Here is a 15023-nt window from a genome sequence, read left to right on the forward strand (position 1 = left end):
GCAGTTTTCACAAGTCAGATGAAATGAGTGGAACAGACGGGTACTTGTACATAACCTTCAATATTTATTGCACAATGTTTATCCGGCACTTGAAGTATTTTGTTCACAACAAAAGTAAACATTTCAACAACATAGTGTGTTTAACTCTGTAGTCTTAATTCAATAAATCAAACTCATAATCTCAGACAACTGGTCTGGTAGACATTCTGTGCTTTAAGTGTTTCCTTTAAAAGTAAACACAATATAAAGTGGTTTGTGTGTGTGTGTGTGCGTGTGTGTGTGCGTGTGGGCGTGTGCGTGTGTGTGTGCGCCCGAAGCACGTGGCCTGGCTCGTGTAAAAACACTGGCTCCGATTGGTTACCATGAAACACATCTGCCTTAGCTAATCATAATCGCTTATCTCGTTGTTAACCCACCCAGTCTCCACTTTGTGTGTGGAGCAGTCAGGGTTGCATCTGGATGACGCAGTTCATTCAATTAATTCATAGCAACGCACCGCATTTAACGTTCAGTAATGAAAACGGCGTTATAACGATGGAAACAGTAATTAGTTAGATTTCCATGTTACTGAAAAAATAATGGTGTTACCTAACGCCCTTATTTTAAACACTGTTATTCCAAAAACTGCCCCTCACCCAGTGAACTTTGGAGCAGTCCTTAGTCAACCGCAAACAACTCTAGATCGTCAAGATCTTGGAGTCAAGATTGACAATGAGAAAAAAACAAGTGCCTCTGCTTGTCCAGACATAACACCTTTTCCTGCTGTTCCTAATTTCCTTCACTATTCCGTACTGTTCTGTCCTTTGTGAGCTCTAACTGCCATGACTTTGACTGAGTCAGTCAGTGAGTTATTGAAAATAATTCTCCGGCCATTCGTAATTGACAATCATGTACAGCCTGTTTCAAGTGAACATGAGACTGCTAGCAATACATATCATTACGTTTGATGGTCATGTTTGATTTTCAGTTTTGCTGTTCAAAATGTATTTGTAAGGTGCAAAACATTCATTACGACAACTTTTGATTGTATCTGTCTATCTAGTTGGTGATGGAGTACTGTGGCGCTGGCTCTGTGACTGATTTGGTAAAAAAAACAAAGGGTAACTGTCTAAAAGAGGATTGGATTGCTTACATCTGCCGAGAAGTTCTCAGGGTAAAGTAACACAAACACACAAGCGCAACAATCACATGACTCTAAATGTTATTGTCATCCTAATCTTCAGAGATTTGATATCTGTCTGTTCGTTCGTCGTCCGTCCATCCATCCATCCATCCATCCATCCATCCATCCATCCATCCATCCATCCATCCATCCATCCATCCATCCATCCATCCATCCATCCATCCATCCATCCATCCATCCATCCATCCATCCATCCATCCATCCATCATCCAAACAGTTTCTCTGCGTGAGGGCATGTCATCTGAAATTAACCCCAGCCCAAGTTTACACAGTAGAATTCATGCCGAACCCGTCCCGTCATGTGCCTGTTGTAATGGAAAAGCAACGGAGGCCTTGTGATGTGTTGTGGGGCCACTTGATTCTAATGCAAAAACACTGATGATGGACACCAATGTCTTGTCCATGTCCAGAGAACACGTTTGTGATTTTATGTTTTCCCACTGTGACCTTAACAGTGTAAGGCACGGTCTGACATGAATGGTGCCCCTACGGCCCCGGGCAAGGATGTGTGTCGGGCCACCAGGTCTTAAAAATGCTGACGTATCCCGGGCTAGTCAAAATTTCATAAATATGATGATGAAATCAGCATATTCTTGCATTTTATATGCGGAACTGATAGAAAGAATATCTTCTTAAAGCCGTAAATTAAACAATAGATGCTACATATAAAATGATCACTGAAAGTGTCAAATTATACTCGGGGTAGGGAACCTGGCTCCACGAGAGCCATATCCTGCCTGTTTGCCGTCTCTCTCTGCTGCAACACATCATCCAATTGATCAGGATCCTGTCAGGTTTCTACAGAGCTTGCTAATGAGCTGACAGGCAGGACATCGCTCTCGTAGGACCATGGTTCCCTACCCCTGGTTACACGGGGACATGTCAAACTCAAGGCCCCCTGGGGCACCAGATTCGGTCAGCTGCATCATCTTATGTAATTCACAAAGACAAATCATGTATATTAACTTCATATTTTTACTGAAAGTACTAAAACTGCAAATGGTCTCCACTTTAAATAACATTGAGACATTGCAAACTTTACAATGAAATTGAAACGTATTAAATTTCTGGACGATAAACCGCAACCGAAAATAACCCGCACCAACCAAATAATATGGGAAAATCCTGTTTTGTTCATACATAAAACGCACCAGACGATAAGCCGCAGGTGTTTTATTGTTTAATTTTTATATATAAGCGAATATGCACAAATCATACAATATCATAAAAATCAGGAAAAATGTATCGATAAGCCACACAAGACTGTAAGACGCAGGGTTCAAAGCTTGTGCAAAAAGTATCGGCTTATAGTCTGCAAAATATGGTGGTTGAACAATTATATTTTTTTCACTGGCTACAGATTTCAAAATGAGTTATCTATTGGTTTGTTATTGATACTGTATATGATAAATATGCGGCAGTTACATGGGTTCAATGTCATTCCGGCAAGGGAAATCATAATTAGTACAATGTGACCTGCGACAAAAATTTATTTAACACACCTGCTACAAGGAATTCATTTGTATTTTTTCTGTTGTGATTATCATCATAAGGGATCCCGGGAACTACTTTCTTGATAAAACTAGAAGGATTCTGAGTAGTGAGTGACAAAGAGGGCTGGGATGTTACCAGTTTTGTTTTTCTGCTGTGGTTAGCCATGCTGTTGTCTTATTGTTTAAACACAAGCACACCACGGACTCAGCATCGCACGGTGAAGTCATTGTCAGAATTAGGACTTACTTCCTCTGTTTATTTAACCCCCTTTGAAGAAGTGAGAGTACGCACACATGCACGCGCGCGCACACACACACACACACACACACACACACACACACACACACACACACACACACACACACACACACACACACACACACACACACACACACACACACACACACACTTGAAAATTGCGCCCACCACTTAAACTAATAGTCTCTGGTATTTTTTCCTGAAGGGGAAAAGCATCTCAACAAGCTTGAAATACTTACCCTATTCAGTGAATGTTTATGACCTCATTTGTCATCTGACTGTGTGCATGTGTGATTTTTGTTCATGTTTGTCCTTCAGGGTCTTTCCCATCTCCATTCCCATCATGTGATTCACAGGGACATTAAGGGACAGAATGTTTTGCTTACAGAGAATGCCGAAGTAAAACTTGGTATGACACATGGACACATGCACATTGGCATATTGAGCACATGCAGATTGCTGCAGGCACTGGCTTACATTTGTGCAATAATCACATAGTTATTTATATGGTGTGTTATATTATGTGTGTTTTAGTGGATTTTGGGGTTTCCGCACAATTGGACAAGACGATTGGTCGAAGAAACACCTTCATCGGTACTCCCTATTGGATGGCTCCTGAGGTCATTGCCTGTGATGAGAATCCAGAAGCTACGTATGATTACAGGGTATAAAAAACATATTTATAAAAAAAAATGACACAAAGCATAACTAATAAAAGAATTCTGCAATTTCAAATCACCTTTATTTCTATGTACAATGTACAACTATGCCTTACAAATCTGAAGATTGGAGTTAAAATCCAGGCTCCGGCCTTCCTATTTGTATCTTCTTTGGCTTCTCTGGTTTCTCCCACTATCCAAATACATGCATAATTGAAGACTCTAAATTATCCTTAGGATAGTGTGAGAATGTTAAACTCTGAATGGCTGTATTTTGCTAAATGTGCCCTGTCATTGGCTGGCAACCGCTACTCACCCCACTCAGCGTAGGGTCCAAATATTGTCAAATGACTTCACTGATTGGAACATAAAGGCAAAAGTGGGTAGCTGTCAGAGCCTGGCTCATCTTCATCCAATATGGCCACCACATCAACGTGCTGGGCGTCAAATAGACGTGGCGGCCATATCGGATGTGGCTCGTTCCTGTCAAAGGCAAGAGCCACTCTGAGCTAAACAGGAAATGACGTCAGCTTTTGAGGTAACTCAGTTCAAATGGTACTGGCTGGGGGAGGTGGAATTCACTATCTGTTTGTTGAATGAGCACCGACTGCGCATGTCACAATTTTAACGAGTCTCTTGGTGATTTATATGCACTGGAAGTAGTACGTCACTGCTTGAGATCAATTATGGTATACTATTTATCTAGCACATCTAAAAATAGATATAAATATATTTTGAAGTAATTTTATTTAATAATTTCTTCCCCTTTTAATGTGACTCAGCTCTCTTTTGACAAGCCGTCTTTTTAAGACAGTTCACAAAGTAGCGTCATGTCTTGAGTCCAACCTGATGTTAGTGTCTGCGCCTGGATTAAACTTTTTTTTTCTCTTTCGTCAGAGTGACCTCTGGTCTTTAGGCATCACTGCTTTAGAGATGGCAGAAGGAGCCCCACGTAAGACATTTACTGAATTATTACATTTTATAAACTGTATGTTCCTCTCAGGATTTATCTTGACTGTTTTTTTGCTCTGTCGCTCCTTGAACCTGTCTGTGTGTAGCTCTGTGTGACATGCATCCCATGAGAGCTCTGTTTCTAATTCCACGCAACCCTCCACCCAGACTTAAGTCCAAAAAATGGTGAGCTTTTACATGCACATACACACACATGCACGCGCAAAGGTATTACACTTTCTTTGAATAAGAAAGGGACTAAACGCATTATAACGGTTGCTAATGAGATATAGACACAAACAGATAAATGTGATTTTTCAACATGCAGGTTACTCTGAATGTATGTAAATTTCTAATTAAAAATGTTTTGTCATGGTTGCTGAAAATCACCAACCAGACATTTTAATCAATGCAATTCACATTTTGGCAAATTTGACTAGTTTTAAAAAAGATCAATTCTTTTACAATAAGCACAAGTTATACCTCCAACACACTAATAAAAATGGACTAATTATCAATGCAAGTTTGCAGTCTGGTTACTCCCACTCTTATGTCATCTCCTTCAGCCCTTTGCATAATGGATATACCTCGAAAGATTGAACTGGTGGCTGAACCATGCTGTCTTTCACTCTCTATTAACGTCATAAGAAACCTAATTTCATAGGATAGCCTTCAGTAGCTTTAAAAGTCCAAAGGATTCAGTTCTCTCTCTGCCCGGCTTCTCTGCACTTTCTAGGATGTTCCTCTGAAAAAATTTAGGCATCAATCAAATGTTGTCAGCTTTAATTCACATATTGGAAACATTGCCTTAGCAAAAGACGGACCATCAATTGAGCATTTTAAAAGGAATTTTCCCAGTAGCTGTTCTCACTAACCGCAGGTGAGTGTGAAGTTCTTGTAGTTGCGTGGTTGTAAATGAACATACCGGTATATGTATTGTAAATATATTTTAATGTGCGCTAATCTAAAATTGCCAAAAATGAAAAAAATGCTACTATGTTCGCATAGACTAGCAAGAGCAGGAATCCCAACATCCTGTTTTTAGTCACATTTTTACACATTATCATCCATTTTGTCCATTCTGACTTGTTTCTTTTCATCTCTTTACAGGTCTAAGCGCTTTCTGTCATTCATTGATAGCTGCCTAGTTAAGAACCATCTGCACCGACCCACAACAGATGTACTGCTGAGGCATGCCTTCATCCGAGATTTGACTAATGAGAGACAAGTTCGCATCATGCTCAAAGATCACCTCGACAGAACCCGAAAGAAAAAGGAGAAAGGTAAATGGGTGTTGTTTGCTAACAGACCCTATGGAAGAACATTCACAATTTTCTTGTACTTCCTGTAAAGGGGACACATAGCATGAGCAAAGTATTCTCTGTGTTACTTTTCTTCCTGTACATTTTGTTGTACACCAATAGCCAATACAGTGATCCCTCGTTTATTGCTGATAATTGAACAGAACATTAACTTTATAACTGTTTGCATATATCCATTCTATGAACTGCATGAAAGCATAGGCAACTCTTTCATTCATTCAAAAACACTTGGTTAGCCATAAAAGTTGTAAATATAATGTAAAGCCTGTGTGTGGTTGATCAGAAAGTAAGCAGATAAAACCTCTTGCACTTTGCCCAATGTCATTCATGCACATAAATCGGACTTGGGGGTGGCTTTTCAATAATTTCAATAAAGGGTCTCTGCAAAGAAGACATTTAAATAGTCACGGCAAATTGCTGAAAAGCTGTTTTATGGTTCAAATCATGTACTTAAAGCAGAATAATAAAGGGAAAAATTACGTTTTAATGTCTTGTTTATAGTCAAAAGTCAGGTCTCTTAAATGCTTCCTCACAAATCAAGTGTGAAATTACAAAACCGCGTAGTTACCTAACACAGAGACAAATTAACATAATAACAACCCCAATGCAAAGTTGTTTTTCAATGACTTGCATTCCCAAGTTCCGGAGCAAAAGAACCACTTTGATGCAGCTAGCTGACTGTCATGTCAAACCCTGAGAGAATGCACATATACATTTTTAGCACAGATTCGTCTAAGTTCCGAATGTGAGCTTGGGTTTTTAATAATAATGTTCTAATGATGTTCAGAAAAGTGGGGGGTGGGAGGCATTTTTGAACAAGTATAATATATACAGTACTGTACAAATATAAATACTATTAACTAACTGTAACCACGTAAATTAATAAATGGAAAAAAAATATTTTTTGTTGGGCCAATTCGTAGCGATCAGCCTTAGCCTTTTTAAACAAAGATGAATATTCAACTTTTTTTATTAATGTTATGGCTGTTTGTAAATTATTGTAACTAGTTAATTATATATTGTCTTACGGGACAACAATTAATGCTCATTTTGTTTAGAATTACTGATGTTATCTTTTGGTTTTGCTTTAAAAAACGAAGGCTAGGAAAAGCAAGATGAGGACCAATGTTGCTACAAATAAACAAGACCTTCTATTTTTTAGTTTTGTTTGTTTGTTTGTTTGTTTGTTTGTTTGTTTGTTTGTTTGTTTGTTTGTTTGTTTGTTTGTTTGTTTGTTTGTTTGTTTTAATGAGCATATATAGCCTTTTTGTTAACACAACACATGCAGTGGTCAAAACATAACGCATTTACAGAATTACTAGATTTTCCGCTAAAGAGTTCATATTCAAGTGTGTAATACCAATGTCTCAGCCATCAGATTTACCCATTGTTATCTGAAAACACTTGGGCCAAGAGAGAAGGAAAGTTAGAAAATAAACAAAAGAGTTGAGCAAGAGAATTGCTGAACTGGAAAGGAAGTAGGGAACTGGAGAACCATGTGGTTCTAATCTTGTGTTAGTTTATGAAAACACACTAATGACTGATAAAATGTGTGCATGCATAAATGAAATAGTAGCCATTGTTTGGGGTAAAAATATTCAAAATTTTAGTTGTAGCTTTAGTTGATATTAAAAGATAAATTAACCAAATTATGCAGCATATGTGTTTGATCCACTGTAACATACGTACAGTAACCACAAGTGGTTTGGGATGTCTGGTGTATTACAGTACGTATTTACATACTATATTAAAATTTACATTCTTGTCTCCTAATTTAGAACCTTGTTTTGGGGGGTTGTAGTTGTACAGTATGTAATTATCCTAATATTATGTTATCTTATGTTCTTGCTCTTCCTATGGTACTTCTCAGAGGGCCCAGAGTACGAGTACAGTGGAAGTGAAGAGGAAGAAGATGAGGTCACTGAGGAGGAGGGAGAACCAAGGTAAATGCCAACAAGAAGGGCAAACACAGCTTTAAGGATGAAAGCACATTTTGACACAGAAGAAAACTAAATTATTTAATAGCTAATCAAATGTAAATGTGTTTTTTATGCCGAGGGGACAGGCACCAGTCTACCAAATTAGGGCCAGCGGAGTCTAAAATCTGTCTCTAAGAAAAAAATCCAACATACATTTACAGAGATGGGAATTCTATGAATACTGATGGAAAGCCTGTCCCTTTGTCAATGCCTAACTCTCATTTTGTTTGCAAATGACGGAAACTTGGAAACACTGACAGACAAAGCTCAGATGTAAACATTTTTTTTATTTTGCCCGTCACCCGAATAGTCACTAAATCCCAGTGGTGGTCAATCCTTCGGTCCATAAAGTGTGTCAGTCTGTCAGTGATGGACTCCCGTTTCACTGACAACAGATTTCTACTGATGGTCCTAAAATGAAGGTGACAAAGTGTAACTTAGCAATGAGAGAAGCTCTGTTAAGATAGCAATGACGGTTTTACGGACTAAAGATGACCAGGTGGCCTTGAAATTATGCCAGATTGACGATGACGAGTGGGTGGCTTGGCTGACGGCGAGTGACGGACCAGCCCACCTTTGTCCATTTATACGTAGATGCTATGTGAAAGCAAGAGAAATACTTCGTAATGGGAATAAAATCGAACAATTTCCCAAGACAAATGTTAGAATTCAGATTTTTTGCATCGGTGTTTAAGCCATCAGAGAAGGCCTTGCTGACCCTGACAGCACGTTTAACGATGGAAGAACTGTGGATGGTTTTCTTAACTGACATTTTCCAACATGAAAATGCTTAACGTTTGTGTTTATTATTTCGGATGCCATTCTTTTATCATCCGCCAAAATATGATGTAATTAAAATTATAATTAAATAATTAATAACGTTTTTTATATTAATCTACATTGATACATAAGTACAAGTTCTGTCTATCTTACCCTCTATCACTTCCTCTAGCTCGATAGTGAATGTTCCTGGCGAATGGACCTTAAGGCGGGAGTTTCTGCGTTTACAGACAGAGGATCGAGAAGAGAGCCGTCACAGAGTCTATAGAGTTGGTGGGGAACAGCAGAGACAACAGGTTTATTTTTATTGTTATTCTATTATCACACAAGATAACGTAAACATAAGATTGTTTAAGATTAATTATTTTACAGTACCGTATTTTCCGCACGATAAGGCGCACCGGATTATAAAGGGCACCTTCAGTGAATGGCCAATTTTAAAACTTTGTCCATATATAAGACGCACCGGATTACAAGGCGCACCTTCAATGAATGGCCCATTTTAAAACTTTGTCCATATATAAGATATATACAATTTGGCCTGCAGGCCGGACTTTGGACACGCCTGCTGTAGTGGTTCAATATTGGTCCATATATAAGGCGCACCTGATTATAAGGCGCACTGTTGGCTTTTGAGAAAATTGGGGGTTTTTAGGTGCGCCTTGTAGTGTGGAAAATACGGTAACTCATTTCTATAACTTCATTTCCATTCTTAAATTCAGTTGTAACACAAGTGACAATTTAACGTTGACCAATCAGTGGAGTGTGTACAGCAGGGGTGCCCTGACCTTTTCAGCTTGTGAGCTACTTATAAGATGACCAAGTCAAAATGATCTACCTACAATAGAAATGTGAAATATAAATGTATTTACTACTATTTAATATTGTGTATTCTTTCTTTGCTTTTCCTTTTTAGGATGAGTTAAGTATTTTTTTAATTGAATTTGGAATTTCTCTACAATACATATTGGTGTGTCTTGCATAGTTGCATACTTCCAGATGATCGTCAGTCATAGTAGAACGATATTTAGACTTAATAATCTTCATGTGGGAAAAGGGTGATTCGCAAAAAACGGATAACAGAATAATGCAATCAGGGCAGTGGTGCTTTTGGATAGTTCCCCTCTGTTAGTAAGTACCAGAACAGTCCACGTGCCCTGAACTTTTTGTACCCTTTGTTGTATTTACTTTAAATGAATTGGAAACTAGCTACGCAGCAAGGTAAACAAACAAGTTTAAACATCCTTAAAGTGTATAAAGTTCAGACGTCAGATTGGCTCCCCTGTATGTCAATCAAAAGACAAATGCCATAGTGGCAATGGATCCCCTACTCTTTAATGTCATGCGATCTACTCACACTTCCTTCTCAATCGACCAGTAGATTGCGATCGATCTATTGAGCACCCCTGGTGTACACTATGTTGATCTCCACACTACATAAATCAACCCTAGACACAGGACTGCAACCAGCCAATATCATAATGAAGGAGTGCCAAAATCTGGAAAACTGTGATTTAAAATCAAATGTGCGCCTTGTTTTTGCAGCAAATAGCAGAACAAGAACAATACAAGCAGCAATTATTGGCTGATCGACAGCGGAGGATCCAACAACAACATGAGAAGCGACAAATGTTAGAAGATGTAAGTGCTATTTGTTTGATTTGCCATTTCTAAACAAAATGAAATAAACTTGGATTTAATTGCAATATTATCAGCATCAGAGGCGACAGCTGTCAGACGCTGCCTTTCAGTGGACAGAACTACAAGAGCTTATGCTTGGGGAGGAGTCTGATAACCGTGACAACAGAATCCTAAAGATTGACAGATATCAGAGGAATGAGAGGAAACAGGTAAAAATTATATTTGAATATTTTTATTCAAGTTGCAACAAAATGTTGTGGAGAATCTGGTTGAAAAGTGATTGATTGAAGTGTCTTTTGAAATACCACTGGCAAGCCCTCGGTCCTGATCCATGGGTCATAAACATGTGTCTTGGCAACAAAACTGTCAAGACATTTGTGGACAGCAGATTTATATCACATTGGTTTCATCTTCAAACACAAATACGAACTTGACTGAGTGACTTTTTCATTTCTAGCAAAGTATTTCACAGTCGTGATTTGAACTGTAATTGTTGTAAAATGTACAACTCTGACATGTATCAACACCACGTAAGCGTAACGAGTTACGTTGTTTTGCCACAATTTCTATAAAAAACAACCATGAAATATTATTTGCCCACTATTTGCAGGGCAGTTTAAAGTTTAACATCATCAATATAACTTATAATAGAAGTAACAGTATAAACAGGAAATAATGTGCTTTTCTTAGTCATTTCAAAAGGGCACACGTTTGTTGTGCCCTCGAAATCAGGGTTGCAAGCATGGTTAACCACTGCTAGTCATTCAATGGTTGAGCAGATATCTCATCAGTGTAATATTTTAAGATACCAGATACAAGAAATAACAAAAGCAAAGGTGTATAGATAGTGAAATTATTTGGGCATCGAATGAGTCTTCCGCAGAAATTTAAAAAGAGGTCATTGTAAAATATTTAGCACATGGCATTAGCTAAGAGCTACCCACCATCTTGCAATCTCTAAATATTTTAGATCCCACCCCTCAGAAATCATCTTTGGACCTTGGACTTTCCTAATTATTTTGTGTATGTAGTGTACATGCATGTATGTGCAATATACTATATGTAGAGTAGGGTGATTTAACTTTTGCTTCAATTACTAATGTATGTCTACTATGTTTAAATAAAGTGTATGTGCATTTTGTCTTAAACAGGACAATGCAGACAGACAGTGGAATGCTGATGTAAGGCCTCTGGACTCAGAGCAGGTAACTGCTGTTTTTTTGGGGGTTTTTTGGCAAACAAGTTTGAGTTCTTTTTTTAATTGTAGTTGTATTCATGAGCATGAAAATCTATCTCAATTTCTCTGTGGACGTTGTAAGACTTATTTTGTGATTTGAAGACAGATATGGAGCAGATATGTGAGACAGTTGCTACATTCATGTGAGTGTCATGTAAAGAGAAAGAATGTAGCTAGCCATGAAGTTGATTTTGCACCCCCCTGGTAGTAAAACCCGTGTTTATCATTTTGATGTAAAGTGAGTGGAAAAGAATGACTTTTTAATTCTATATTGGAGAGGGACTCCAGATAGGATTGGAAGAGAAGACCATGACATACACAGTGCAGTAGCTGCAACGTTAGATTCTGACAAGCTTTTAAGCCAGTGTTTATCACAGCAAGCTCTACATTTTTGGTTTAAAGCCTCTTTCTGTCTCGACTGTTTGCTGCACGTCTTCTCTTCCTTTCCTTGTTTTCTCACCGTTCCCCTCCCTCTGGCATTCACAGCATGCACCCTTCTTCTTTTCTGCTATTTTTCTTGTTCTGTCAATCGGTATTCCTTCTAAAGTGTTGTAATTTTTAGTAGGTTGTCAACAGCATGCCTTAATGTACCGTCACGATAGTCATTCAGGATTGGAGGTTAAAGCTTAAAACACATTAGGCACCTCTGTGCCGTATACTTCTATGTGTCGTCACTGGTGAGGACATTATACACCCAAATGAAGCAACTTTTAAAATGTTTCCTTATTGTTAGCCAACCCTGATTGAGTCCACGCTGTCATTAGTGATTTCTTGTTGCGTGGTATACAGTCGATAGTTTTGCACTGCTCAAAATAAGTCAGTGTACAGCCTCATTGAAATGTAAGCTCTTTATTCATTTCTTAGTGAGAATATCAAAATTCTGAGGATAAATAGACTCGGATGTGGTTAATTTTGTAGAACATTAGAGCAATATTGAAACAGCAACATATGTTATTTGGAATCAGTTGCCCACATTAGCAGGAGTATTTTGTCCTATAATATGACAAAGAATTTCTACTCTGAAAGGAGGAACCTGAAGGTTTTCTAACACATCTGTTAAATGCACTCATTTGTGGGCAACTGTTTAGATTGGAAATAAGGGAAGAAAAAATTGGTTGGGGCAGGCGCCTGTAATGTGCCTGCATACCCCTCAGAAAGTAAGTTGTTGCACCCGTGCCTGTGTCTTCATCTTATTAGCGTACCCCACTGTCCTTTCTGCATCAGCAGTGCATGCTCATCCTGATTACATCATTGTTGTTTACAAACATGGAAAGGGGTCTAAAGTGCTCTACGATGTGGTGGCTAGACATGCCTAAATACTGGACATGTGCTTGCTTATGATTGACATTGTTTAACTTATCTGGTGTGCCCACAACCTATCCAACACATTATCCAGATAAACACTGCTGTCATATTTTTAACAAACAATATACAAAAGTGCTCTGGCAAAATATGCCTTAAACTTACATTATAATCTGCATAGTTTGATTAGCCTTGTCTGCCCTATCCAATGTGATATCCCGATAAACACTGCTGTCGTGCATTTGGAGTGCTGTTAAACTTAAAATCCTGTTACAGGCTTCTTTAAAATGTTTTGTACACTTTAGCCCTTTTACAGTGTACACAAATTCTACTTCATTTAGTCGCTTCCTGGCACTGTCTGTTTCTATATGTGCTTTCCGTGTTTGCTGCATAGAGAGCTGTTGCTCCATACCAGCTGCTTCAGCTTAAGGCCAAGCACTCGCAGCCTCATCTCCAGTCGCCAGCCAAGACCAAGTCTCCGAGCCAGCATCAGCAGCCTTCGTCAGGCAGGAGATCACACCGTACCCTACCTAAAGACCAAACGCAGCTCCTGTCCCTGCAGCATGACAACAGGCACAGTGAGAGCGAGAAGGACTGGGAGAGGCAAAGAGAAAAGCCAGAGGCATTTGTCCAAAAGCTAATGGCTAACAGCGGGAACACAGGCGCTCCTGCCGCTACCGCTGCTGCTGCCTTGTCCAGCTGCCCCGCAAACTGCCAGCGCTCAGCGGTAAAGCACTGCCTTTCTTGGCTATCAAACACCTTTTTATCACTGCCATTCCCCATGTTGTGTTACAGGCTGTCTGTCCTTGGTGTGGCCTTGTCTCTTCACAAATCACTGTTTCTTTTGATGCTCCTTTTTCCACCGACTCCTCTTATCCCCAACCCTACCTCTCGCTTTTGTGAAGAAAATAAGTGAAATGTTTTGATTGCTAGTCAGAGGACAGAAAATACTCCCTTACTCAGAGCATTAGGACTAGCATCCTTTTCTGCTGCTCAATTAGTAGTAAAGTGGGACTTGTCTAAGTGACTTTTGCACACTTTGTCAAAAAGATTGCAAAATCAAACTTTAATTATACTTAAAATGTTTTTTAAATTTTGTTAAGTGTTTTGGTATAAGGTAGCGGTATATGCCCAGCCTAAAACCATTAATTGTTCCATGAAAAAACACCATGATAGTGTGCCTATTATTGTTAACTCCTCCGTTAACTTTTAGGTCCAGTGTTTCTCCTCCGATTTGGTATTGCCGGAGTTTTCTTGCCCCGCAGATTCTAACGATCCTGAAGCATCATGATTGGACCCACTTGTACCGCACACCTACAAGCACAATCTGCTTCATATTTTAGATGGATTACCAGGACTCCCAGTTAGCAAGGATGCTTTTAGCTGCTGGCCTCCCCAACGAGATACACTCAAGACTCGGCTCTGGGAGCAGTTCTAGCCCTTGTACGCCAGCCATGCAGAGAGCTCACATGAACCAGGTATTTCACAGTCCTGTCATGAACATTCACTGCTGTGCAGTGGAACCTCCAAGGATAATTTCTTTAAATTGTAACACATTTTCTCGGGGATAAAACTGTTATTTCATAAAATCTTTGTTAAGAAACTGTTATAAAACACTCAGACCTCTTTTTTCATGACCGGTGGAAGTCTGGCGCAAAGTGCATCATAAATCTGCACTGAGGGGGGTTAGATTGGGTGTTTGTAATTTCACAGATGCGCACAAGCAAAGCAACTTCACTCATTTATTTTTTTTAATATGGTGTACTCACATCACAAATAGAAGACATCTTTATGCCTATTCCTTGAAAAAGCAACAAGCAAACCATGCATGACTGGAGCATTTTTAATGCCTGTGGAACCGGAAAATACTTCCCTCATTAAATACAGAATGAACTGCTGGCGCGTTAAATATGTCAGTTGACTTTATGTATCAGCCCGCTCTCCACAATAGGTAGTGTGCCGCCCCCGCCCCACCAAAAGGTGAGTCCAAGCCAGTCGGATGATGCAAAAAAAAAAAAAATAGAATAATGATGATAATAAAAATCAATCAATCAATTGATTTCCACGATAATTCACAGGGTTTGATGCCCACTGTTGTCATTATTATATGATTACATCCACCACACGTATACTTGGAGCTTGCGTATCTGCCTATCTGCACCTTAATTGGACAAATGGTCTTACTTTACGTCTAAATGTTCGACAGGGCGCATGTCA

General features: G+C 39.1%; 1 protein-coding gene across 2 annotated transcripts in view; it reads left to right on the top strand.

Annotated features, from left to right (window-relative positions):
* Positions 1 to 15023, top strand: part of LOC148404218 (mitogen-activated protein kinase kinase kinase kinase 4-like) — a 47296-nt gene that overhangs the window by 15058 nt on the left and 17215 nt on the right. Inside the window, exons 5-17 of one of the 2 annotated variants that reach the window (XM_088373213.1) lie at positions 1043 to 1153; positions 3254 to 3344; positions 3470 to 3600; positions 4492 to 4546; positions 4653 to 4731; positions 5656 to 5828; positions 7738 to 7810; positions 8799 to 8922; positions 10172 to 10267; positions 10342 to 10476; positions 11419 to 11472; positions 13201 to 13533; positions 14150 to 14284. In XM_088373213.1, the coding sequence (XP_088229339.1) occupies positions 1043 to 1153; positions 3254 to 3344; positions 3470 to 3600; positions 4492 to 4546; positions 4653 to 4731; positions 5656 to 5828; positions 7738 to 7810; positions 8799 to 8922; positions 10172 to 10267; positions 10342 to 10476; positions 11419 to 11472; positions 13201 to 13533; positions 14150 to 14284 (1590 nt within the window). The remainder of the gene's footprint in view (positions 1 to 1042; positions 1154 to 3253; positions 3345 to 3469; positions 3601 to 4491; positions 4547 to 4652; positions 4732 to 5655; positions 5829 to 7737; positions 7811 to 8798; positions 8923 to 10171; positions 10268 to 10341; positions 10477 to 11418; positions 11473 to 13200; positions 13534 to 14149; positions 14285 to 15023) is intronic. The other variant, XM_088373224.1, reaches the window with a different exon arrangement.

Source organism: Syngnathus floridae, chromosome 1, assembly GCF_059516105.1.
Source record: "Syngnathus floridae isolate MCC-2025c chromosome 1, RoL_Sflo_1.0, whole genome shotgun sequence".
Classification (NCBI taxonomy): Eukaryota; Metazoa; Chordata; class Actinopteri; order Syngnathiformes; family Syngnathidae; genus Syngnathus; species Syngnathus floridae.